This window comes from Budorcas taxicolor, chromosome 4, assembly GCF_023091745.1.
Source record: "Budorcas taxicolor isolate Tak-1 chromosome 4, Takin1.1, whole genome shotgun sequence".
Classification (NCBI taxonomy): Eukaryota; Metazoa; Chordata; class Mammalia; order Artiodactyla; family Bovidae; genus Budorcas; species Budorcas taxicolor.
The window spans coordinates 95,972,607-95,999,980 of NC_068913.1; the positions used below are offsets into that span (position 1 = coordinate 95,972,607).

General features: G+C 39.6%; 1 protein-coding gene across 1 annotated transcript in view; it reads right to left on the bottom strand.

Annotated features, from left to right (window-relative positions):
* Window positions 1–27,374, bottom strand: part of CEP41 (centrosomal protein 41) — a 45,778-nt gene that overhangs the window by 14,399 nt on the left and 4,005 nt on the right. Inside the window, exons 2-3 of the mRNA XM_052638996.1 lie at window positions 16,006–16,069; window positions 1,687–1,734 (exon numbers count right to left, since the gene is read on the bottom strand). Coding sequence (XP_052494956.1) covers window positions 1,687–1,734; window positions 16,006–16,069 — 112 coding nt within the window. The remainder of the gene's footprint in view (window positions 1–1,686; window positions 1,735–16,005; window positions 16,070–27,374) is intronic.

Here is a 27,374-nt window from a genome sequence, read left to right on the forward strand (position 1 = left end):
AGGCAACATTCTCCTCCTGACCCAAAAGAACACCTACAACAGAAGATGGGAAAAGAAAAGGGAATATTTTCCAAGATGTAGATCCCAAACCAGAACCTGAAGTAATTCTAGCTGGAGTATCAGCACAAAGTGTGTGAAACAAGGTGAGTGGAACCTCCTGTCTTACTAAAAGGAAGCCCACAACCTCTGAAGAGGGAAGGTGAAGTACGCATTTTCAAGGACTCTAACCCACAGGTATTTCTTTTGGGAGATAAGTTCCATTTAAAGTTTATATATCCCAGAAACCACATTGTGCTTTTATGAGGAATATTTTAAACAGGGTGTCAGCAAGCTGGGTGGAATGGGACAGTTTTTATATGGGACAAATTTTGGTGTGGATGGGTGAGTTTACACTCGGCTACCTATGCTTAGGAGGTGAAAAAGGCTACAAATCAGAACAGAAGCAGGCCAGTTGAATTTTGCTCACAGTGAATGAATTAAGGATGACAACAATAAAGTTTAGGTGAGTAAACAAGATTTTTTTCATAGTTTAAAAATTTAATATACACATATGTATGTATGTAAAGTGGAATATTTTACAGATACATAACATTTTAAATATATTGCATAAATGTATAAAGTATAAAATATATAAGAAAAAAAGGATACTGTGACATTACACATTAAAAAAACAAATGTCTATAGCATCAGTCGTTATAGCCGAATGTAGCGAAAAAGAGATTCAGCACGGAGCTGCTCCTGAGTCCACGTCTATTGTCTGGGGTTTCTCAATACTGCAGCAATTCAAAAGGAACAGGTACATTATCATTTAAATTAAAATGATATGTAAAAACAAAAGTTCTGGTGAATTCTGGATTTGTAATATTTTCTTCCCAGAAGGTATATTCTACCAGAGCCAGGTCTTGAACTGCTACCAGTCAGAGCACCTCTCTGCCGCCATTAGCTCAATACTGCCCTAGCACTGGGTTCTCCTACTGAAGCTATGAGCAAATCCATCTTAGAAAACAGATGTCCCTGCTTCTCTGATTCTGGCCATGATGTGTACATTTTACATCTGTTTTGGACACAGATTGAAAAATTATGATTTTGTGCAAGCGCAGTGCACTCAGTGACTAGAAGCATATCTTTGCCGAAGATTAGTTTTTTAAAAGGATGTGCATGAAATATGATTTTTAATTAAAAGAAAGCTGACTGCAATGAATTTATAATGCATAACACCACTTTAAGAATAAGCTCTTTCTCACACCTCTAAGTCTTTCATGAATACTGTCGAATTTATACTAAAAAGAATGCTATGAAATAAGATATTATTACTCCTATCTCAGGTACAGAGAAAATAAGAAAATAGGAAAGATTAAGTACCTTGAATACAGATCATAAAGACTGCAGTACAATGAAACTAGAAGCTGGGGTTCTCACTGCTTAACTAGAGATTATTTCATAGTCCAACGTTATTATCTCCCATGGGATTTAAGGCGGGCAGAACTCAGACCCAAAGACCACAACCTCAGCAGCTGACCCGATGGTACAGTGTTTCCCACATCCTTCAAGGCATCTGCCATGCTCACCTGACTCCCATAGCTTTGTATGCAAGTCACCTGTAGAGTATGGTTAGGATTGTTAATAACCAACTTACAGAGCCACTATAGGGTTCCATTACCCCACACCATAAATAGTGTTACTCACTTTTTTTGATCTCTTCTAGCTTCTCAATGTACTTAGTCATACTGTTACCTAAAAAGAGAAGGATTTTAAATATGCTTTTAATGGAAGAAAATGACGTCTGAGCCTTCCCATCCTGTTTTTACAGAACTGCAGTAGACAAATGGATCAGACATAGTAAATAGTCTTTAGGATTATACGGCATTATTAAAAGATAAGGAATCCAGGGAAATGTTTTGGTCAAGTGTGTTAAGCTGAGGTGCACACCCAATAAACATTAAGAAGTCCCCACAGGCACTACAAATGATCACTTTATGTAATTTCTTTTCTTTCCGAGTTACAGCCTTTCATCCTCCATTTATTTGCCCCATAAGCTTTTTTCGTGGGGAAGGTGTGCAGAGGAAGAGAAAGAAACAACCACCTCTGAATGTCTAAAATGAGCTGCTGTGCCCAGCCAAGTAACCCTTTCCTCTTCGCTGAATCTTTGTGGTTTCCTTCTCTTCCCTGAACTTGGTCTTCCACTATTCACGCTGATACTGCAGTCTGAACTAGACCACACAGTCTGTACACCAGTATTCACCATGGATTTGATTTGCTGAGAAATCACAGCAGATCCTCAGCACTGTGGGGAGTCCTCCACCCTCATGTTTTATGGCCTGGTTCTATAACACTAGGTTCTAGCCAAGGTGGTTTGGAGAGTTTTCATGCATTAAAACTGGGCCAGGATCCTTATGGTTTCCGAATGAACTAAAGTCTGGTTCTCAAGCCAGGGGCTATTATTTTTTTACCGAGCATGCTTCAATTTGATTCAATTCAGCACAGCAAGCTCTATCTGGCACCTCACATGTATAGCAAAAAAAAAAAAAGGAAAACATTAAAAATAATTTTTCATTTCTAAAACTGTGCTCCTAACTTTTAAGCCTTGAGAGCAACTAGTCAGTTTCAGTCACAAACTTTGGGTAAAAGAAATGCTTCCGATTAATGGTATAAGCACTGTTCTGAACTTTTCTTCATGTGTAGGTGACAAGCAGAGAAAGAAAATTATTTCTCTGAAACCCAAAGCACATTTTCAAAAAACAACTTACATCACTTGTTATTACTAAATCTATACCATCATGGAATAAAATTTCACTGAGTTAGAATATTCTTTTTTCATCTGACAACACACAGTCCCCAGATCAGAACCGAAGAGCAGGACTGATTCAGTGTAGTCCTGAACCCAGACTGTATCCTTCCAAAAGCTCAGAGAGACGTGACAGTAGTAGGGCTGCTCAGAAGGCCTGAGGCTTCTCAAGACAGACACTGAGAACACCTCAGAAGAAATCCAGAAAGGACCAAAGACCGAGGCTGGAATCAAATATAATCTTTTCTAGGTTCTTCAGGCTGGAATGAACCTGAGATGTTGACCGGATCTCCACAGTGGAAACCGTGAATCCTTCCCAGACTCACAGCCTCTCCTGTGCAAGTCTGCACTTGGGCAGGAACCCAACTGGTCAGTACTTAGGTTAGAAGACAGGGCAAATGGCATGCTCTTCACTGTCCCACAGTCTTATTCTTAAACGACTTTATAGGAGCACGTTCCTGGGCCCATTACAGTGCCAGGCTGTTGACGTGGCAGTTAGTTTCTTTTCGCTGGAGAAGCTTCAGGTCTCCTTCCAGAATTGTCGAAAAATTGAGGTACAAAAGGTCCACTGACTTGTCCGGAGAGAGCAAGTTAGTAACTAAGTCAAGATTAGTATTCCCAACCTCCTGGTTTCTAACATGGCTCATAGAGACACACTGATTCTCTAGCTGTGCTGTTTTAAAAACATGATTTCACTGTGAGGTAAATATGTAGGAAGTGTTACTTTCTTCATAGTAGCAGGTGGGAACCATTTCATGCTCTCAAATTCCCTGAGGCATGCTATGCATGGGAAACAATAGCCAACCTTATCATATAGTCTTTATTATTAAAACACTGCATTTCCAGTCTATAGCAGTTTCTACTAACAATGTGTCTAAAATCCATTTCTCAGTCAGTTAACAACATTTTCAGAATATTTACACAGCACTTCATCTTTGTACCAGCAGAGCCTCACAATGACCCTGTGAGGTATGTTTTCATTCCTACTGATTATTTTTTCCACTAAAGGAGAAGACAGAGAAGCAAAGTCTTTTGCAGAGGTGTACAAATACTTGGCAAAATTAGGAATAAATCTAAGAGTGCTATTGATAAGAAGCTTTTTTCATTATGGCTATTCATTCTCTCCTGTAGGGGGGAAATAAAAGAAAATGGAAGATTTCTGCATTGCTTCAATTGGAGAAATGACTAATCAATACAAAAGAAATCCCTAAAAATGATTTTAGAAAGTATGAAAAGTAGTATTTTTACCCCACTTCATGTACTGCTTGTATCTTAACTAAGCAGCTCACCTTACTGGATCTGATTTCATCTGAAAACAGCTTTTTGACTACCTTTTAAACAGAATACAAATGAATCAATTCTATAATTGACTTATTTATAAACACATTTTTATTTTATACAAAAGTAAGGAGGCCAAAGACTATCAACAGAATAATTTTTTTAATTGAAATTACACATTACTGCCAGATAAATTTTCCTAGACAAGACTTTGATTAAAAAAGAAAGTTAGTGGCTCCCCACTGCTTACTGACTGAAGTTTAAACTCCTTGCTCTACTACTGAAGGCGCCAACATCTTACCTACCTCTTCAATCTTGCCTTAATTACTAAACTTGACAAACTCTCTGTGGGTCTTTGGCTCTCTAACATGTCACCTTGCCCACATAATCATAATAGCTCACCCAGCTGGAAGTGACCTTTCCCTCCTCTGAACTTCTACAGCACTCAGCTTACCACTCACAAGGCATTTATCATTGTACTGCCTTATTTGTGTGTAAGTCTTATCTATCTTATTATACTGAAAGCCCCAAATAACTATTTACACACACACACAGACAGACGCACACACGCACAGAATATCTTCATCCTTTCCACTGTCTAGGGTTGGAGGCACTCAAAAATACTCGCTAAATGAGAAATACTATGAAGATCTACTAGCTGAAGAATCCTTATAATGGATCATATTATAATGTAAATAATAATACCCCAATTTGCTTTGAGTTTTTGGATGCCTGATTTTCTCTAAGCTATACACAACTTTATTTATATACAGTACATATATGTTACACACTACTTAAATGACCTATATTGTTTCAGGACTCAGGTAATAGAAATGTATACGGTGATATTTAGCCTCTACTTAGTTAATAATTTAAGTTGCAAAAAAAAGATATATAAAAAGGTTTTACAAGTGGAATCAAGAGAAAGAGACAACTCAACTATATTGATATTGCTAAGCAAAGATACAGCATAATCAACGAACTGAGGGGTTCATTCATTAGAGTTTTTCCTTTGTTTTCCTATAATGTAATAACCTTATTTGTACTGAGCCAGTAAGAAAAGCAAGTGATTTTGAGCAGCAGTAATCTAAAGTGGTTAAGATTTATAAGGCAGGAACTCAGTTGCTAAGAGACAATTCCACTGCTTTATTTTTCTTCAATATTTCCCTCCTCTATGGAGAAGTTCTTTTGGCTCGGAAGGAGCAGAAAGCGTGAAAAGAGGCACAGAGGTCCTTTGTTAATCTCAATAAGTTACACGAGCGCATAGTGCTTTCTGGTTTGTAAAAGGCTTTCACATACATTTCTTCCTTTGGCATAAGAAACAGAATTAAATACCAAGTAGAGATGAAGAGTACCTAGTCTGTAATGAGTTTCAGTGCTTAGGATCAAGGCTATTAGCAGATATTCAGGAAAAGTAAAGACTAAGAAGAAAAAAAGAAAATGACTAGTTTGTATGGAGATAAGAAAAGTAAGATGAATTTTTAAAAAATTAAAAATAGCTAGAAAAGACTGAGTGGAGATAGTCTATGGACTTTTAGAGAGCTAAAGAAATTTGAAATTAGATTGAATATAGATTGAAATGAGAGAATAATGCCAGAAATGAAAGCGTTTAGGAGGCTAACAAAGGAAGAGCCCTGTGGTTTGGAAATTGTCCCTTAATCAGCCTGCAGGGCTACAGAGCAGGAAGCCAGAGAGGGTGCTTGAGAATACACAAGGACCCTGCGGTGGTGACCGAACAAAGTGCCGGCAGGGATTTCATCGCAAGCATAATCCATTCCGGGCACAGTCTGGCAGTGCTGGGGAGCTGGGAAGATACACTCAGGCACCTATGGAACAAAAGAAATATTTGAAGTTCAAAATAATTCTGATATTTCTAGCCATGGCTATACAATGGTGTTTGAATTTATAAGAGAAGTAGTGTCAGAAGGACAGAAATAAAATATTATCTTTACCCAGGAAGAAGATATCTGGCTTTGAAGAACTCAGTAGAAGGCAATTTGGGTGAAGATTGGAGATGCCACAAAATTCTTGATTTCTCGGGATTAACTCTGAGTTGCTCACTGTTTGGTAAGAAAAGATTAAAGACCCACCTATTTAGCCTAGAAATAAGAAATGCTCATTTGTTCCTGTGCCTATTTCTACTGCTCTGACTGCAGAGCTTAAAATCATACCTCAGACAGGAATTCCTTACTCTTACTTGACCTTTAAAGTCAGTCTGGTGTTTTCACAGCCAGGATTCCTCACACTTTTCACCTTATGGCAGACACACATAAGTGATAACATTTGGACACAACACCGAGGTTTGGGCTGTCTCAGGCCCTGACGGCTAGCCAGAGGGCTAAAGAGATCCGTATCCTGGCTCATAACCCACAGGCTGCTGTACTGAATATACAGAGAGGTAAGTCACACACACACAAAAATGAATAGAATAAATGAAAATCTTTCCCTTAAACTGACTTTAACATAATTTTTAAAATCTGAAACAAAAAATCGAACACTAGAATTACATTTCTTCCATACTGACTTTAAAATACACTGGGTTTCCGGCAATGAAGCATACTTTGGTCCTTCCAAAGGTATTATAAAACTAGACTTCTGCTTCCAGGAAGATGAGGTAGGATGTACTTTTCTCTACTCCTCCAGCTAAGTACAAGAAAATCCCCAGATGACCCACAAAATAGGAGGAAATATCTGAAATTATCCTTCAGATAAGGGTCTACTATCCAGGGTATATAACAGAATTCTTGTAACTCAACAATAAAAAGAAAAACAACCCAACTAAAAAAAGAAAACAGGCCAAGGATATGAATAGCCATCTCTCCACAGGAGATGTATAATTGCCAATAAGCACATTAAAAGGTGCTCAACATCATTACTCATTAGGAAAATGCAAATCAAAACCACAATGAAAATACCACTTCACACCCACAAAGATGACTATAATCAAAACGATGGACAACAACAAGTATTGTTGAGGATGTGGAGAAAAAAGAGCCCTCCTACACTGCTGATGGGAATGCAAAGTGCAGCTGCTTTGGAACACAGTTTGGCAGTTCCTCAAAAAATTAACATCTGACCACAGACTTAACATCTGACCAAGAATTCAACTTCTAGATATATAACCAAGAGAACTGAAAACAAGTTCACACAAAAACATGTATGCTAATGTTTTAGCAGCATTATGGTCAAAAAACATAAATAAACCAAATATCTATCAAATGATGAGAAGATACACCAACTGTGGTGCTGTGCTTAGTCGCTCAGTTGTGTCCAACTCTTTGTGATCCCATGGACTGTAGCGCACCAGGCTCCTCTGTCCATGGGGATTCCCCAGGCAAAAATACTAGAGTGGGCTGCCATGCCCTCCTCCAGGGAATCTTCCCAACTCAGGGGTCAAACCCAGGTCTCCCGCACAGCAGGTGGATTCTTTACCATCTGAGACATCAGGAATAGCTATATAAAAGAATATTGTTTAGCATTAAAATAAAGTATTGACACATGCTAGAACAATGATGAACCTTGAAAACATTATGCTAAGTGAAAGAAGTCTCACACAAAGGTCACATGTTGTATGATTGCATTTTTACGAAATATTCAGAAGAGGCAAAGTCATAGATACAAAACACAGATTAGTGATTCCCAGGAACTGGTAAAAATAAGGCATAGGAAATTACTGCTTTGGGTATGGGGTTTCTTTATGGGATGACAGAAATATCCAGGGGACACTAGTGGTAAAGAATCCACCTGCAAATGCAGGAGATGCAACAGATATGGGTTTGATCCCTGAGTTGGGAAGATTCTCCTGGAGAAGGAAACAGAAACCCACTCCAGTATTCCTGCCTGGAAAATCTCATGAACAGAGGAGCCTGGCAGGCTACAGTTGCAGGCTCCATGGGGCTGTGAAGAGTCGGACACGACTGAGCGTGCATGCACACACACACACAGAAATATTCTACAGTTAGATAGTATTGATGGTTTGACAACCTTGTGAATGTTCTAAAAATGTCTGAATTGTACATTTGTAAAGGTTGAATTTTATGGTATGTAAATTATGTCTGAATTTAAGAAAACATACCCAGTTAGAAAAAAAGACTGAATAGAAAAAGAAAATCCTGGATGGGGTAAATTAAGAGTTTGGGATTAGAAGCTACATATTACTATATATAAAATAGATAAACAAGGTCCTACTGTATAGCACAGGCAACTATATTCAATAGCTTATAATAACCTATAATGGAAAAGAATCTGAAAAAGAAAATATGTTTTATGTATACATACATATATGTATAAAACTGAGTCATTGCTATACACTAGAAACTAACATGACATTATAAATCAACTATACTTAAAATTAAAAAAAATACTGGACATTATATATAAAACAGACATAAAAAGACTGATATGTGGAGCAAGGAAGGCAGATTGGCTAGGGACTTTGGGACCTGAGCAATGACATAATGGTTGAGCTACCTGGGTGTGTGTGTGTTTAGTTTTTGTCTCATTACCCTCAACTTGGAGCTGAAGAAGCCAGAAATCCAAAAACACCAACAGATGAAAAAATTCCTAAAAGGACAGCAAGACAGAAAACTATCAGATAATAACTGCCTTATTCCAGTTGCATTCCACAAAAAAAGCTGTGTCTTACCCTTACCTGCCCACAAAGGCCAGATGGGGAATCTTGATTTTCATCTTTGTTGGGCTGTGATGAGATGCTATCAGAGTACCAAAATGGAGGAGAAAGAGGCTGAAAATGCACTCAAAGATATAACTGCTGAAACCTTTTCAAATTTGTTTTCAGTCCCTGGTGGCTCAGACGGTAAAGAATCTGCCTGCAATTTGGGAGACCCAGGTTTGATGCCTGGGTTGGGAAGATCTGGAGAAGGGAATGGCAATCTACTGCAGTATTCTTGCCTGGAGAATTCCATGGACAGAGGCTACAGTCCATGGGGTTGCAGAGTCAGACACGACTGAGAGACTAACACTTTCAACACCATCAAATTTGGCAAGTAACATAAACTTCAGATTTATAATAAAAGGAAATACTGTTTGGCGTTTACTCCAAAGAAATTCACAGCAAGATGTTATCATAGTCAAACTTCTGAAAACTAAAGAAAGAAATCTCAAAAGCAGCAACAGAAAAATGACACCTGACCTATATGGGAAAAACAGTTTGAATAACAGGAGATTTCTCATCAAAAATCAGGTGTCCAGAAGAAAGTGGCACAATATTTTTCAAGTGCTGGAAGAAAAGAACTGTCAACTGGAATAGAAGAGAAGATACCCTTTAGGAAAATAAAGAAGAGAAGATACCCTTTAGGAAAGAAGAGAAGATAGCCTTTAGGAAAATATAGAAGAGTAGATACCCTTTAGGAAAGAAAAGAAATTAAGACATTCTCATTAAGGAAAACTAAGAGACTTTGTTATCAGTAGACCTATCCTAGAGAATGGTTAAAGGAAGCTCTCTACTTAGAAAGGAAAAGATAAAAGAAGATATCTCACAATATCATGAAAAAAAGAATTCACTAAGCAAAACTATGCCTCTTTTCAAGTACCCATGGAACATATACCCTTGGTATATGTTTCAATACATTAAAAAAAATAATATATACAGAGTACATTCTCTAACCACAGTGGTATTAAACTAGAAGTCATTAACAGAAAGATAACAGGAAAATCTCCAAATACTTGTAACTAAATAACATACTTCTAAATAATCCATGGATCAAAGAAGTCTTAAGAGAGGTAAAAAGATACACTGAAGTGAATGAAAATGAAAATTCAACACATAAAAATTTTTGAGACACAGCTATTAATCAGTGCTGAGAGAAATTTGTATTACTAACTATATGCATGAAAAAGAGAAAAAATCTTTAATCAATAATCTGAATGCTTACCTCAAGAATCTAGAAACAAGAGCAAAATAAACCCAAAGCAAGCAGAAGAAAAGAAATCATAAAGAGAAAAAACAATAAAATTTAAAACAGAAAACACAGAGAAAATTGATGAAACCAAAAGCTGGTTCTTTGAAAAGATCAATAAAATGGATAAATCTGTAGTGAAGAAAAAAAAGACACAAATTACCAATGTCAGTAATAAAAGAGAGGCTTCACTTCAGACATTACAGATATCAGAAGGATAACAAGGAAACGCTACAAACAACTCTATGCACATAAATTTGAAACCTTGGATGAAATGTACTAATTCCTCAAAAAACACAAACCCACAACTCATCTACTATGAAACAAACAATTTGAATATCCCCTTACCTATTAAAACATTAAATTCAAAATTTAAAAACTCTCAAAAAAGTCTCCAGGCGTAACAGTTTTATTGGAGAAGTCTACCAAATATTTAAGAAAGAATTGACACTAATAATACACAATCTCTTCCAGAAGAACAGAACAGGAGGGAATACTTCCCAACTCATTTTATGAGACCAGTATTACAACAATACTAAAAACAGACAAAGACAATCCAAAAAACAAGCCAAAACTACAAACCAATGTCCCTCATGAATACAGACACAAAAATCTTTAATGAAATAATAAATAGAATTCAGTAATATATAATAAGATTTATTATACCATGATTAAGTGAGGTTTACTCAATGAATGCAAAACTAGTACAATATTTAAAAATCAGTAAAAGTAATCCACTATATTATCAAGATAAAGCAAAAATACATATGATTATATCAATTGAGGTAGTAAAAAAGTATTCAATAAAATTCAATTGTCATTCGGGATTAAAACTCTTAGAAAAATAGGAACAGGAGGAAACTCCCTCAACCTGATACAGCTAACATTATCCTTAATGATGAAAGACAATGATTTCCCTCTAAGTCTGGGGTAAAGATAAGGATGTTTGCTCCGATCACTCATTTAACATAGTTCTGCCAATTCTGACGTGTGTGTGTGTGTGTGTGTGTGTGTGTGTGTGTGTGTGTGTGTGTGGCTAAGTCGCTTCAGTCGTGTCCGACCCTGTGCGACCCCATAGACAGCAGCTCACCAGGCTCCCCCATCCCTGGGATTCTCTAAGCAAGAACACTGGAGTGGGTTGCCATTTCAGTGCAATAAGGTAATAAAAGGAAATAAACACATGTAGACTGGAAAGGAAGAAATAAAACTTTCTTTTTTTAGATGACATGATTGTCTATATAGAAAAGCCCAAGGAATCTACCAAAAACTCCTCCCTTACCTAATAAGTACTTTTAGCAACATCTCTGGATACAAGTTAAATACACAAAATTAAGCTGTATTTCTATATGATAGCAATGAAAACGTGGACATGGAAATTTAAAAATATAATACTATTTAAAATTGCTCAGAAAAAGAGAAATACTTATCTGTCAATCCAACAAAACATGTATAGGATTTATATGCAGAAAACTGTACAATGCTGATGAAAGAAACAAAGAGTCAAGTCTATGGAGAGAAAGAGCATATTAATGGAATGTAAGACTCAACATAGGAACATGTCAATTTTCCCCAAATTGATAAGACAGGTTGAATGAAATTCCTATCAAATGTATATCAATATTTTTAAAGTGTAAATAAGATTATTCTACAGTTTACATGGAAAAAGGCAAAGGAATTAGAGTAGTAAAGTAATTTCGTAAAGAAAAGTAAAGTGGGGATAATCCATCTAACCAATATCCAATTTACTATATACAGCTATGGTAATGAAGACTGTTATCGGCAAAGGGATAGACACACAAATCAATGGGACATGGAAACAACCTAGATGTCCATCAGCAGATGAATGGATAAGACAGCTGTGGTACATACACACAATGGAGTATTACTCAGCCATTAGAAAGAATACATTTGAATCAGTTCTAGTGAGGTGGATGAAACTGGAGCCTATTATACAGAGTGAAGTAAGCCAGAAAGAAAAACACCAATACAGTATACAACGCATATATATGGAATTTAGAAAGATGTAACAATAACCCTGTATGCAAGACAGCAAAAGAGACACAGATGTATTAAGTCTTTTGGACTCTGTGGGAGAGGGCAAGGGCGGGATGATATGGGAGAATGGCATTGAACCATGTGAATTATCATATGTGAAACGAATCGCCAGTCCAGGTTCGATGCGTGATACAGGTGCTTGGGGCTGGTGCACTGGGATGACCCAGAGGGATGGGATGGATGGGGAAGGAGGTGGGAGCGGGGTTCAGGATGGGGAACACACGTACACCATGGCGGATTCAAGTCATTGTATAGCAAAACCAATATAATATTGTAAAGTAAAATAAATAACTTAATTTTTTAAAAAAATCAATGGAACAGAATACAGAAACAAGAAATAGATCCACATAAATATGCCCACTGGTTTTTGACAAAGGTGAACATACAATCCAATGGAGGAAATGCAACCTTTTAAACAAATGGTGTAGAGTAATTGGACATCTGCAAGCAAAAGTTAATCTCAATCTAAGTTGCACATCTTATACAGAAATTACCTCAAAATGTATCAGGGACTTACATATAAACCTAAAATACATAACTTTTAGAAAAAATTATGATAGAAAATCCTTGGGCTCTAGGTTAGGCAAAGCATTCTTAGGCCTGACAACAAAAGTAGGATCCATAAAAGGAAATACTGATATCCTGGACTTTACCCAGATTAAAAACTTTTGCTGTTTGAAAGACCCTGTAGGAGGATAAAAACAACAGGCTACAGACTGGCAGAAACTATTCGCAAACCATGTATCCAACAAAGGACTAGTAGCTAGGATATATAAAGAACACTCAAAACTCAACAACTAAAAAGCAAGCAATCCAATCAGAACACAGGCAAAAAAGACAAACATTTCAGTGAAGATGAAATACAGATATGTAGACGGCAAATAAGCACACAAAGAGATATTCAACATAAGTCATTAGAGAAATGCAAAACACAAGGGCAATGATATGCTGCTACACATCTATCAGAATGGCTAAAATTAAAAATGGCAACACCACCAAATGCTAAGGATATGGAGAAACTGGATCACACTGCTCATGGGAGTGTAAAATGGCCCAGTCACTCTGGAAAACAGTTTGGCAGTTTCTTAAAACGCTACAAATGCAACTGCCAAACAACCTAGTAACTGCACTTCTGGGCACTAATCCCAGAGAAATGAAGGCTTATTTTCACACAAAAATCTGTATTCAAATGTTTATAGCACATTTACTTGTAACAATCAAAAAGGGGAAACAATTCAAATGTCCTTCACTAGGAAAATGATTAAACTCACGACTCTGCAATCCCATGGATAGTAGCCCACCAGGCTCCTCTGTCCATGGAACTTCCCAGGCAAGAATACTGGAGAGGGTTGCCATTTCCTCCTCCAGGAGATTGAACCCGAGTCTCCTGCATCGCCTGCACTGGCAGGCGGATTCTGTAGCACTCTGCCACCTGTGAAGCCCATGGTGCATCCATACTATGGACTATTCCTAAGAAGTGAAGTCGCTTAGTTGTGCCCAACTCTTTGCAACCCCACGGACTGTAACCTGCCAGGCTCCTCCATCCATGGGATTTTCCAGGCAAGAATACTGGAGTGGGTTGCCATTTCCTTCTCCAGGGAATCTTCCCAACCCAGGGATAGAACCTGGGTCTCCTGCACTGCAGAGAAGCTCTTTAGCATCTGAGCCACCACTCAGGAATAAAAAGGGATGAACTACTAATACATGCAATAACCTGGTTAAATCTCCAGAGAACTTCCTGAGGAAAAAAATCCAGTCAAAGTTATATACTGTATGATTCCATCTATATAGAAGTTGTGAAATGACAAAATTATAGAAGTGAAGAACAGATCGGTGGGAGCCAGGGGTTAAGCAGCAGGTGAGGGTGGAAAGTGGATATGAAGCATCCTTGTGGTCATGGAAGAAAAGTTCTGTATCCAGACTCTATCTATCAATGTCAATATCATGGTTGGGGTAGTGCAGTATCGTTTTGCAAGATGTTACTATAGGAAACTAGGTAAAGTATATGGAATCTCTGTTTTATTTCTTACCATTCCATGTGACTCTACAATGACCTCAAAAGCCCAGACGGTGAAGAATCTACCTGCAATGCAAGAGACCTGGGTTCGACCCCTGGGTTGGGAAGATCCCCTGGAGAAGGGAAGGGCAACCCACTCTAGTATTCTTGCTGGAGAATTCCAGGCAAGAATGGACAGAGGAGCCTGGTGGGCTACTGTCCATGGGGTCACAAAGAGTTGGATACAACTTAGTGACTAACACTATGTACAGACACTAAGAAGTTTAATTAACAAAAACACCAGATTAAAAAATCTCAGAATATAAAAGGATACAGGCAATTACTTTGTATTGTAAAAAGAAGATACAAATATCTCAATTTCCAAAAAACTGAATTATTTTCAGATATCATAACTGAGTCAAACTTTGGTTATGAGTTGAGGAACTGAAGAGAAAGAAATGGGTTTTCATTCAGAAAACACAATTCAATTTCCTGGAGGAAAAAAAAAAAGATGTTATAAATAAATCTATATAGCTGAAAAACATCTCAGCTCTTACAAATTTTAATTTTAAGAAGGCTCCAAAAGAAAGCATTAAGCAGTCTTTAAAACATTATCTGTACTTCTCAGAGAAAATATGGTATTTTTAATAAAAAGTACTTGCCTCTCAGAATAACTTTTTCCAGAAGGGTGGGTCACAGTTGCAATTATGGGGAGAAAGGTAGAGATGCAGGAGCTGAGGGCATTGGTGGTAGAAGAAATGAGGCTGGAGGAAATGACTGGGACAGCGTGGCCAAAGACACAGTACACAGGAACTCAGGCCAGGTTTCCAAAGTTGACTTCTATTATCCTGCACACAAATCCTAGTTCTGTCTCCTTTATTGAACTCTAAGTAAATCACGTAATCTCTGGACTAAGATTTCCTCTTCCTCAAAGACAGAGATAACATTTTTTACCTCCTCCCATAAAACAGGATATTTGCAAGGACAGATATCTGAACAGCACAAAAATGTTTGAAAGAATGGTCCCAAGAAAGTATCTGCAAAGCAGGCTCATTTAAAACATTTAAGTCCATTTTATATGGGGAAAAATGCATAACAGAAGACAATAATTTTGAAGAAGACTAGGAGAAAGAGAAAGAAAATGAATGAGATTTAAACAGTCAACATCTCAGTTTATTTTCTTAGTTGTCTTGAGTGGTAGAAAATTCAGTATTGCTAAAGGCATGTGGCACTCCAATCTACTAGCAAAACCATCTTAATAGGATGGATTTTCCACAGCAGACTTTAACAGGTTGAAAAAAACTAAACAAACAATCAAAATCTCACAAGACTGCAAATCCACCAGGGGCTTGGGGAGTGGTTTTCATCCTGACACTGAAAAATGTCAACAGCATGGAAATAAGCAGTAATACACTCTTAAATTTCATTTTACCTGAATTGCAGCACTAATTTAATTTTGTCTGGTATTTTAGTTACTCATTCAAGTCTGTCTGCCTCCACTTGAATCTAAGCTCTTTGATTGCAATAATCAACAGTTCACACTCATCTTTACATGTCCCATAGCCCAGAACCTTGCATGTAGCTACACTCTGCAAATAGGGAGTTGAACAAACATTCACAAAGTATAATCGATTACTACCAGTTTTAAGCAATATACTTAAATTGCTTAATATACTTAAAGGTCTTCCAAGATAGAGATGACGTCCTGATATTTTTATTAGCCTCAGTCCTGTAACTTATTAAACAATTTTTTAAAATCAGTTTTGCAATTTATAGTGAGCTCAATAATGTGAATGGAGTTTTTAAAGATAATCTGAAAAATAGCTTGCATAAGTCCTGAACTCAGAAAGACATTAGACAAGACAGTGAGAAACTTTTAGCTATGATTTGTATCAGGCATGACATACTGCTTTTTGTCAGTAATCAGCTATTAAGATTTTTTTTAAAGTTGTAATTTGCTAATCTTTACTCACCAGTGTCTAGTCTTGACTTGACATGCTGATACCTTGGGTTTTGTGGTATCCTTCTGGTCAGATACTAAAAAATAAGAAAATTCACAAATAATTGGGTTAATGTTGGGAAAGGGACAATATACTTTAACAATTAGAACAAATTCTAAAATTTAATTGAATTTAAAGATGGAAGGAGCTCTAGAGGTCCAACAGGGCTCCTCACTACAGCTTCTCCACAGGTGAAGATGGTTATCATGTTCTGTCAAAACATTTCCATATTTTGTCAAAATAATCTCATAGCACTATGCAATTAGCAAAAAAGCTCTTGAAAATGATTTCCGACATTGAGCCAAAATTGATCTAATTTCCACCCAGTCCACTGATACAACCTAGAATGAACCATTCCACCCTGCCTCAAGCAAGCCATTAAAATAACTAAAGGCAGCTCTTTTCTCCTTTTTAATTTTCTCCTTTACATGATGATTTGAAGGCTGTCTTCTCTGGATGCCCTCTAGATTTTATCTATGCAATCCCTAAAAAACGGCACGCAGACCTGAGCACACTGCCCAGATGTTGCCAGGTCAGGACCTGGTTTGGCAGGTCTTTCCTGCAACTCCCCTTGAGTTGAAGCTTCACAGATGTCACCGTAATGGCATCTGCTCTCACGGCAGCTGGGGTGTATCACGGGCTCAGGGAAAGTTTATGGTCAGTAAAAACCTGTCAGGTCTCCCCTGTCCTGTGCTTTGGTAGTAAATCTGAATCCAAGTACAAGGCATTTACCCATATTAAATTTCAGTGGCATTTTCAAAAGCCATTAAGAGAGGGAAGGCTAATGAATAAAGACATTACAAAATACAACTTTCTTGCTCGGGCTTTTTTTCTGGCCTACAAGTATGAAAAGCAGATGTTCAGTGACAGGTAGCAGTGGAATCTGAGATTAGAACTGGGTAATATCTCTCCAGCCTCATTTTCTGTTCTCTCCCACATGTTCTTGGGTTGAAGTTGCCCAAATGTTCTCCAAATGAACCAGGTTCACTCAGGTTTCCAGTCTTAGCAAATTGTCAACTGTCCATGTGTAAAACTTCACTTCCTCTATAAAGGTGTCCAGGGTGAAATTAGCTACTTTCTCTCTGGCTCCTAGAGGATTGAACCCTGCACTATTGTTTATACCTTGACCTTCTTTTCTAGTCTAGGATTTCCTTGAGAGTAGGAATGATAACTTCCTCAAATTTGTTTTCACCCAGGACCTCGCACATGGAGGACACATTTACTGATATTCAACCAGTAAATAAATATCTAGAATGAGGATTTTGTGGTTTGCTGTTCGTCACTCAGTTGTGTCTGATTCTTTCTGACCCCATGGACTGCAGCACGCCAGGCTTCCCTATCCTTCACCATCTCCTGGAGCTTGCTCAAACTCATGTCCATCGAGTTGGTGATGCCATCCAACCATCTCATCCTCTTATCATTCCCCTCTCCCCCTACCTTCAATCTTCCCCAGCATCAGGGTCTTTTCTAATGAGTCGGCTCTTTGAATCAGGTGGCCAAAGTATTGGTGCTTCAGCTCCAGCATCAGTCCTTTCAATGAATATTCAGGACTGATTTCCTTTAGGTTTGACTGGTTGAACTCCTTGCAGTCTAAGAGACTCTCAAGAGTCTTCTACAACACCACAGTTCAAAAATATCAATTCTTTAGTGCTTGGCCTTCTTTATGGTCCAAATTTCATATCCACACATAACTACTGGAAAAACCATAGCTTTGACTGGATGAACCTTTGTTGGCAAAGTAATGTCTCTGCTTTTAATACACTGTCTAGGTTGGTCATAGCTTTTCTTCCAAGGAGGAAGTATCTTTTAATTTCATGGCTGCAATCACCATCTGCACTGATTTTGAAGCCCAAGAAAATGAAGTCTGCCACTGTTTCCATTGTTTCCCCATCTGTTTGCCATGAAGGGATGAGACTGGATGCCATGGTCTTCATTTTTTGAATGCTGACTTTTAAGCCAGCTTTTTCATTCTCCTCTTTTACTTTCATCAAGAGGCTCTTTAGTTCCTCTTCACCTTCTGCCATATGGGTGGTGTCATCTCCATATGTGAGGTTGTTGATATTTCTCCCAGCAATCTTGATTCCAGCTTGTGCTTCATCCAGCCTGATGTTTCTCATAATGTACTCTGCATATAAATTAAATGAGCAGGGTGACAATATATAGCCTTGATGTACTCTTTTCCCAATTTGGAACCAGTGTGTTGTTCCATATCCAGTTCTAACTGTTGCTTCTTGACCTGCATACAGGTTTCACAGGAGGCAGGTCAGGTGGTCTGGTATTCCCATCTCTTTCAGAATTTTCCAGTTTGTTGTGATCCACATAGTCAGTGGCTTTAGCATAGTCAATGAAGCAGAAGTAGATGTTTTTCTGGTATTCTCTTGCTTTTTCAGTGATCCAATGGATGTTGGCAATTTGATCTCTGGTTCCTCTGCCTTTTCTAAATCCAGCTTGAACATCTGGAAGTTCACAGTTCATGTACTATTAAAGCCTAGCTTGGAGAATTTTGAGCATTGCTTTGCTAGCATGTGAGATGAGTGCAACTATGCGATAGTTTGAACATTCTTTGGCATTGCCCTTCTTTGAGATTGGAATGAAAACTGACCTTTTCCAGTCTTGTGGCTGGCCACTGCTGACTTTTCCAAATTTGCTGGCATATTGAATGAAGCACTTTCACAGCATCATCTTTTAGCTCAGTTGGAATTCCATCACCTCCACTAGCTTTGTTTGTAGTGATGCCTCCTAAGGCACACTTGACTTTGCACTCCAAGATGACTGCCTCTAGGTGAGTGATCACACTGTTGTGGTTATCTGGATCATTAAGCTCTTTTTTGTATAGTTCTTCTGTGTATTCATGCCACCTTTTCTTAATATCTTCTGCTTCTGTTATGTCCATACAGTTTTTGTCTTTTATTGTGAGGATTATATTACAGCAACTATTTAGTTTCTTAGAAGAGAACATTAGATTTTAAAACCTGTATCATTTGCCCTTGAAAACACAGTTAAATTACAGCATGCCCTGTTGAGAGGCCTGAAAAACAAATCTACATATTAAAATACTTTTTCAAATGACTCACAAAGCATAAAAAAAATAGGGTATATATATACGTCTTACAGAATATCTATTAGTCAGAGTTTTTGATTTTGGAAACCAGAAAGAAGTTTTTAAAATTGGGATACCTACAGAAAATTATCGACATTTAATTTTGACAAGGACATAAACAAAAAGTAAAACCTCACGATTTCCATCTGCTATTTTAATATTAAAAAGAAAGAAGAAATCCTAGAATAAAAAGATCAGCTCTATAGTGTTATTAAAACACTCATGGATATTTCTGTGTTTTTCATTTCACCCCAGGCAAATAAAACCTTTGTCATGGACACTTGGCATGGGTACTCAGAGGTGGAACCCCTGAGCTTCTTTATCCTGAGACAGGTTGGTAAGCTCCATCTGATCAGTAACCCCACTGTCGGTAAGAAAAAGTGACTCTAAGATGAAGACAGAGAAGATTCTTCAGTGAGAGATGGAAAATATTCAGAGACTGAAAAGAGGGACTATAGGATGAGTTCCCCAGAGGGAGACGATACTGTGGCAAAACAAAACAAACAACAAAAAAAACCCAGGGAAAATATGTGCCTGTTAAATTAAGGAAAGCTAAAACTCCAATTTAGTTATCTCAGGCTAAGGGGTTTTCTTTTTTCTGTCTTTCCCTTTCTTTCTCTCCTTCACACTCTGTATTTTTATAGTTTCTATATACTGTTTCCTGTTTTTACTTTTGTTTTTCCCACTAGTTTCCTAGCAAAGCTTCTTTTGAAAGATTCCAGGCTAGTCTCTGCTGAACCAGGGGGATTTGTCCATACCTCAGCCAACATAGCTAAGAAGTGAGGGTGTCTCTGGGGACCAGGTGCGGTGGCGGCAGAATGATGGGGGGCGAGAGTGTGGACAGCTGCAACGGCTGAGCCCTTCCCGCCCCCGGTTTTCCCTTACATAGACTAATGAGAAATCCATATGCGACAGGACAAAAATGTAGTGTTTCTTGCCCATTTTCCCATTTTGGTCCAAATTCTTGTTCCTGACTTTCTGGTACCAACCATAACGTAAAACTCTTGTGTTCTAGCATACACAGAATACAGTTTATGGAACTGCCAGACTTTTTTTTCCTTAAAATCCTTGCTTTCAGGGTGACTGTTTCTTGACCTACTGACCAACTAGCTTCTTTTTTTCAATTACATAAACAGGATGGAATGGTGGAAAGTGAAAGAGCTGAGAGAAGCAGCTGTTTCAAGGAGGACTATTCATTCGTTCGACAAAGGCTTATTGAGCACCGACCATTCATTCAGTCGACATTTACTGGGTGCCTACTAGGAGTAAGCCATCATGCTGAGGACACAGAGGTAACAAAACACAGTCCTTGCCATCCAACTCTCACTGATGCTGGAACGTGAGACAAGCGACCAGATGTCACACCGCACGATGAACAAGCAGAGGGAAGCAGGGTGTGTGTGTTAAGATTGGAACTACTTCCTGAGGAGTGACTTCTGAGCTGAAACCTGAGGGCTGAGGAAGTTAGTCAAGCTGAACTAGTAGTGGGTGGGAGCTGCAGGGTTCCTGGTAACTGTCAGATCTGTAGGAATCTGGGCAGTATGGGGTCAAGTGGGGCTAGAGGAGCAGGCGGGAGCAGAGCACAAAGGGCCTTGTACTCATGCTGAGAAACCTAGAGTTTATTCTGTAGATCACTGTGGATCCTGTAGACCAAAAGGGGCCATTTTGCTCCCCCAACTCACAGGGATATTTGTCAATGTATGGACTGGGTGGTGGGTAAGTTACCAACATCTAGTAAGTAGAGGCCAGGGATGCTATTAAATATCCTATAATGACAGGAGGAGCCTCCCAACCCCCAGAAAGAATGAGCTGGCTCCAAATGTTGATCGTGCTTAAATTGAGGAACCCTGGTGTTGATGATGGGAATAACTGAAGAAGGTTTAGGGAGAAGGCATGGGATCCTATTTCCATTTTAGGAAGATCACTCTGGCAGCACCCTGGAAAACTAATAGGATCATAGTCAAGAGCGGAGGCACAAAGATCAGGTAAGAGGTCATGCTCAGAGAATCTGTGGTCTTAAGAAAGTGGCAGTAAAGGTGAGAGGCAGACAGTTTTAAAAAGTCTTTAAGATATAAAATCTTTAAAACTGACCGGTATAACAGGGGAAGGGCAGTGATTGTCGTTGTCATTCAGTTGCTCAGTCGTGTCTGACTCCTCGTGACCCATGGATGGTAGCCCACCAGGCTCCTTTGTCCATGGAATTTTCCAGGCAAGAATATTGGAATGGGTTGTCTTGGACTACAAGGTGATCCAACCAATCCACCCTAAAGGAGATCAGTCCTGGGTGTTCATTGGAAGGACTGATGTTGAAGCTGAAACTCCAACACTTTGGCCACCTGATGCGAAGAGCTGACTCATTTGAAAAGCCCCTGATGCTGGGAAAGACTGAGGGCAGGATGAGAAGGGCCAACAGAGGATGAGATGGTTGAATGGCATCACCAACTTGATGGACATGCGTTTGGGTAGACTCTGGGAGTTGGTGATGGACAGGGAGGCCTGGCATGCTGCGGTTCATGGGGTTGCAAAGAATTGGGCATGACTGAGTGACTGAACTGAACTGAAAGGACCTTCCCGACTCAGGGATTGAACCTGTGTCTCTTGCATCTCCTGCAATGGCAGGCAGATTCCTTTCCACTGCACCATCTGGCAAGCCCAAAGGACAGTGATACCATTCCCAAAAAAAGAACTTAAGGAGGAAGCATATATTGGAAAACATCATGTATTCTGTTTGGGGCAGTTTGAAAATGAGTTATCTGTGGGTTATCCAAAATGGAAGTGGTAAGCTGGATTATCTAGGGAGTCTGCAGATCAAGAGAGATTTCTGAACTAGAAAAAAACAAGATTTGGGGGTTGTCGGCATGCAGGCAGCAGGGGAAGCCATGGGAATGACAGAATCACCACTGGAGAATGTACAGGCTGAGGGAAAAAATCTCCAACATTTATGGTCAGGTGGAGAAAAGCACTGTGGGTGAAACTCGCAAGAGGCCACAAGAAAGTGGGTCATGAGAATTAAAGAAGAGTTTCAGGAAGAAGGGAATGGTCAACAGTGACTGATGCTGTCAAGTCAGAGAATAGGAAATCAAATATGAACAAGTGAACAAGAATGCAGGTCAAGAAAGAGAAAACAGAAAAGTGAATTTGGACTGAACAAACCGACAGTGGTTGATGACCCTGGCGGATGCCATTACGGTAAACTGACACCAAGAAAAGCAAAAAAACAAGTTAAGTGTATGAGAAGGGAGGATAGTAGCCAGCTGGGTCCTGTTTTTTTTTTTTCCTTCAGAGTTGCTAAAGAGCAGTTTTTGTTGTTTGAAGAAAGGAGAGGTTCGAGGATGTTTATAAGCAAACGGGCTGAATAAAAGGCTGAAAATGAGGCGAGCAGTTATGAAAACGAGGGAGTAGGAGAAGATGAGGCCCAGAGCCCAGGCAGAACGAGCAGCTTTGGAAATATGTTTAAGATAATGAAATAAGGGGACTTGCCTGGTGGTCCAGTGGTTGAGACTCCATGCTTTCAATGCAGGGAGGTGGGTCTGCTCCCTGGTTGGGGGAAAAAGGATCCCACAGGCTGTGTGGTACAGCCAATAAATACTGAAATAAGATAGGTGGTCATGATGAAGGTTCAACGGGAGGGAGGAGGGAGAAAGTTGAGAAAGTTCATGTTTGTGGTATTAGTACAGGCTCTTTGAAAGCAACCCAAAGTGTCAGAGGCCCTTTGAGGGCTTCCAGCTTTAGGGAGGGCTGAAAGAAAACACCCTCCCCATCTACCTGCCTACTGTGCTCTTTAACTTCTAGTCAGCTTTCAAGACCCAGCAAAGGCACGTCTTCCAGGAAGATTCCTCCTCCGGGGAGAGCAGCCAGATAGCAATCTCTTCCCTGCCTAGACTGTCATAGCACTTTGTACCATTTACACCCCTCACTGCCTGCACTTGGGACAGAGGCTCTACCTCGGTACCCAGTACAGGGCCTTGCACCAGCGTGAGAGTAAAAAGTACTGCCAGATGCATGGAGATGGTCCTGAGACCTGAGCCACACGCAGTGTGAGTGCTAATGCCCTGTGGGCAGCACTGACATCAAGGGCTGGAGGAACCTGGAACAGAGAGAGCTCTCACACTGGGGGTGACAGGGGAGACTGCATGGAAGAAATGGCCCTGGAGCTGGGTTTCAAGGGCTGAAGTTCTGTGCATAACAAGATGGGGAAAAGGGATGGAAAAAGTATTCTAAGTGGAAGAAATTATAATAGCAAGGACACTTTTAAAAGCATGTTTGCATGAGTGCTAAGTCACTTCAGTCGTGTCTGATTCTTTGCAACCCTATGGACTGCAGCACACCAGGCACCTCTGTCTGTGGGATTCTCCAGGCAAGAATACTGGAGTGGGTTGCAATGCCCTCCTCCAGGGGATCTTCCTGACACAGGGATCAAACCCGAGTCTCTTATGTCTCCTGCACTGGCAGGTGGGTTCTTTACCACTAGCACCACCTGGGAAGCCCCAAAAGCATGTTGAAAGAACAGCAAACTGTTCTATTTGCTGGAGAAGACCCAACAACAATAAAGGTAATCGCTGCTAACATTTACTGAGCACTTAACTGTGTTGTCAGGCACTCAGCTAAGCATTTCTCTGCATTATCTCCTTTAATCCTCACAACCACCAATAAAATGGATACTAGTGTTAGCCTTATTCTACATATTAGGAAATGGGAGTAAAGAGGTGGAGTGACTTTCTGAGGTTAGCTGGTAAGAGTGATAGAACCTGGAATTAAACTGGACAGTCTGGCTCTAGAACTTGAACTCTTACTCGACTGCACAGCCTCATTCAGGCAGCGGTTCTGAATATGGGGTCCATGGATGGAACTTAGGAGGTCCATGAGTCCCATGAATCTGTATGCAAAAACTTTGAGTGTATGTACATTTTTCTAGGAGAAGCGTCCTTGATTTTCACCAAATTTTCAAAGGGGTCTATCACCAAATGGTTAAGAGTCACAGGTATATAGAATCCTATGCTGTAAGGTTGGACATGGATACAGAAGCACCAGGTGGAAACCTCTGAATTTATAATAGCAAGGTCTGAGGGTCTGGACTAGCCCTGAAGCTGATGGAAGATACCAGAAACACTGATATATGAGCCACACAATCAAAGGAGTATTTTGGCAGATCACTATTACATGCAAGGTAAGACCATGTATTTGGGAATACATGGATGTTGGAGAAGAAGGGAGAATAATGAGATGTCAACAGTGGGGTTTTTCTGCAGGAAAATCACTAAAAAAAATGAGGGAGATGGTCTGAATCACAGGTCACTCAAAAACGAATAAGCTTTTCTGACTTCCCACTTCTTTTCAAATGAAATTCACAAGGTTGTTCACATTAAAATGACAATGTATGATTTACAATTAAGGACTAAAACAACATTCCATTACATATTTTGTTCAGAATTTCTCTACTTATTTACATAAAGAGAAAGTCAATAAAATGAAGGTACTAGGTATCAATTTTAAAAGATTTTTTTTTTAATGGGAGTTTTAATCTGGTCCAATTCTGCTGATCTTAAACACCAGCCTTGACCCATGTTGCATGTGCAGCAGCCCTTACTCTGGCAGCAGCTACCACATGTGGCAGACTGTATTTTTCAAGATGGCCACAACAGGATTTCCCAACCCACTTACACTGTGATGTTGACACTCCTCCCAATGAGGGGTGGGGGTCTATGCTCTTTCCCCTTGAATCTGAATGGGCATGTGACTGATGGAGGTGATATCACAGGACTTCTGAGGCAGGATCATAAAAGACAATACAGCTTCAACCTGGTTCTTTTGAGACACTTGTTCTTGGGACCCAGCTCACACTACAGGGAAGGCCAAGTCACGTGGAAAAGGTCATTTGTAGGTGGCGTGGCTGACAGCACCAGCTGAGGTCTACATCAGCAATCTGATGTGAAAAAAGCCTTCAAGATAACTTTAGACCCAGTTTCTATCTGTCTGCAAAACCACATTAGAGAGAGCCCAAGTACCAAGTTAAGCCTAGTCAACCTCCAGAACTTGACCAATAATAATGTCAATTTATCACATCTCCTACACACTCCCTCTCTTTTGGGGGCTTTATATCCTTAAAATAGTACCCTTTTAATGAGGCTTTTACTGAGGTTTTGGAAGGAAGTACATTTGTTCACTATGCTGTCTTCACCCAGTAGGTCATGATCCTACCTTCTTCAGTTTGTTGTTGTTCTAAGCCACTGAATATTGAGAAAACTCATGACAAACCAACATATAATTGGAACTCCATCTCACCCTTTTTACTTTCTAGCTAACCTCCTTGTTTTATTTATTTATTTTGGCTGTGCCATGCAGCATGTGGGATCTTAATTCCCTGCCAGGGATTGAACCTGTGCAGAACGCAGGAATGAACCTTTCAGTTGAAGTGCAGAATCTTAACCACTGGCCTGCCAGGGAAGTCCCTCTAGCTATGTTACTTGTGGGTGGCAGGGGAGGGGGAACCACTACACTAAGCAACTGCATCTTACTCTTCCATCCGTTGCAACGTGGCCACTGTCTGCATCATTCTACTATGGTTCCTGGAGGAGCCAGCCAATCTCAGAGATCCCCTAACTGCTAAATATAACAGTTACTTCTCAGTCTCTAACTGACATGACCTTTCTGCACAGTGTTATATAGTCCTACCTTCTTCAGTTTTCACTTGACTTCAATAATAGCTCTCTCTCCTGATTCTCCAATGACTCATGGACCCTTCTCTTAGCCATTTAAACACTGTCTTCCCTAGGATTCCATCTTCTTAATCTATAAGTTCTCTGTGGGCCATTTAGCCTTAATTCTATTTACATGCTTCTAATTCCCAAATAGTGACCACTAGCCTTGACTTCTCAGAGAAGGAAATGGCAACCCACTCCAGTACTCTTGCCTGGAAAATCCCATGGATGGAGGAGCCTGGTAGGCTGCAGTCCATGGGGTGGCTAAAAGTCGGGCATGACTGAGCGGCTTCACTTTCACTTTTCACTTTCATGTACTGGAGAAGGAAATGGCAACCCACTCCAGTGTTCTTGCCTGGAGAATCCCAGGGAAGGAGGAGCCTAGTGGGCTGCCATCAATGGGGTTGCACAGAGTCGGACACGATTGAAGCGACTTAGCAGCAGCAGCAGCAGCAGCAGCAGCAGCCTTGACTTCTTCTAGCTGAGATATATTCACTCATTTAACAAATATTTAAAGAACAATTGTGTGCCAGGCAGTGGCACAGTACAGACAAGATCCCTATCTTTTCTTGTAGATGTGCCAGAAATAGACAAGCAAATAAAATAATTACAGATCATGACCTACTGGGTGAAGATAGCATATTGAACAAATGCACTTCCTTCCAAAACCTCAGTAAAAACCTCATTAAAAGGATACTATTTTAAGGACATAAAGCCCCCAAAAGAGAGAGCGAGTATAGGAGAATTGATAACATGTATTTTCAGAAGTCTAGGAAGCCCATCAGCAAGTGAAAATTACTTGATATACTCAAGCAAACTGAAGGGAAAGCCAAGAAAAATTCTTAAAAGGCCCAGGAATTGACAGCTCCAGGCACCTCCAGAAGTAAAAGGGCTGAAATAAGCAAAACTGGTTGAAATCTGAATGAGAAGCTACTGGATCAACAAAACCTTCTCCCTCTGTGTCACTGGGTGACTGCCCTTCCCCCACCACAGCAGCTATCCATAGAGTTATTTCTTGAAAAGGGTTTCTGGACTTGGGGCGGGATAGTTTCCAGACACAGGGAAAAGCTATCATTACTGAAAATAGGGATATTAAGTGACTGGTGCATACTCATGTTGAAATTTAGCTCCTAACTTTAATGTCTCCAGCAACTCAACTAGGCTTCTACTCTCAGGCTTCCCTGGTGGCTCAGATGATAAAGAAACCGTCTGCAATGGAGGAAAACCGGGTTCAATCCCTGGGTTGGGAAGATCTCCTGGAAAAGAGAATGGCTACCCACTCTAGCAATCTTGCCTGTAGAATTACATGGACAGAGGAGCCTGGAGGGCTACAGTCCATGGGGTTGCAAAGAGTTGGACACAACTGAACAACAACATTAAGTGTACAAAAGAATTATGTCTTTAAAAATGTATATATCTTAATTAAAAAATACTTTTTTGCTGAAATATGCTAACTATCATCTGAGCTTTAAGCAAGTTGTAGTAGTAACTCAAAGATCACAGATCATCATAACAAACATTAATAGTTTGAAATAATTGTGATA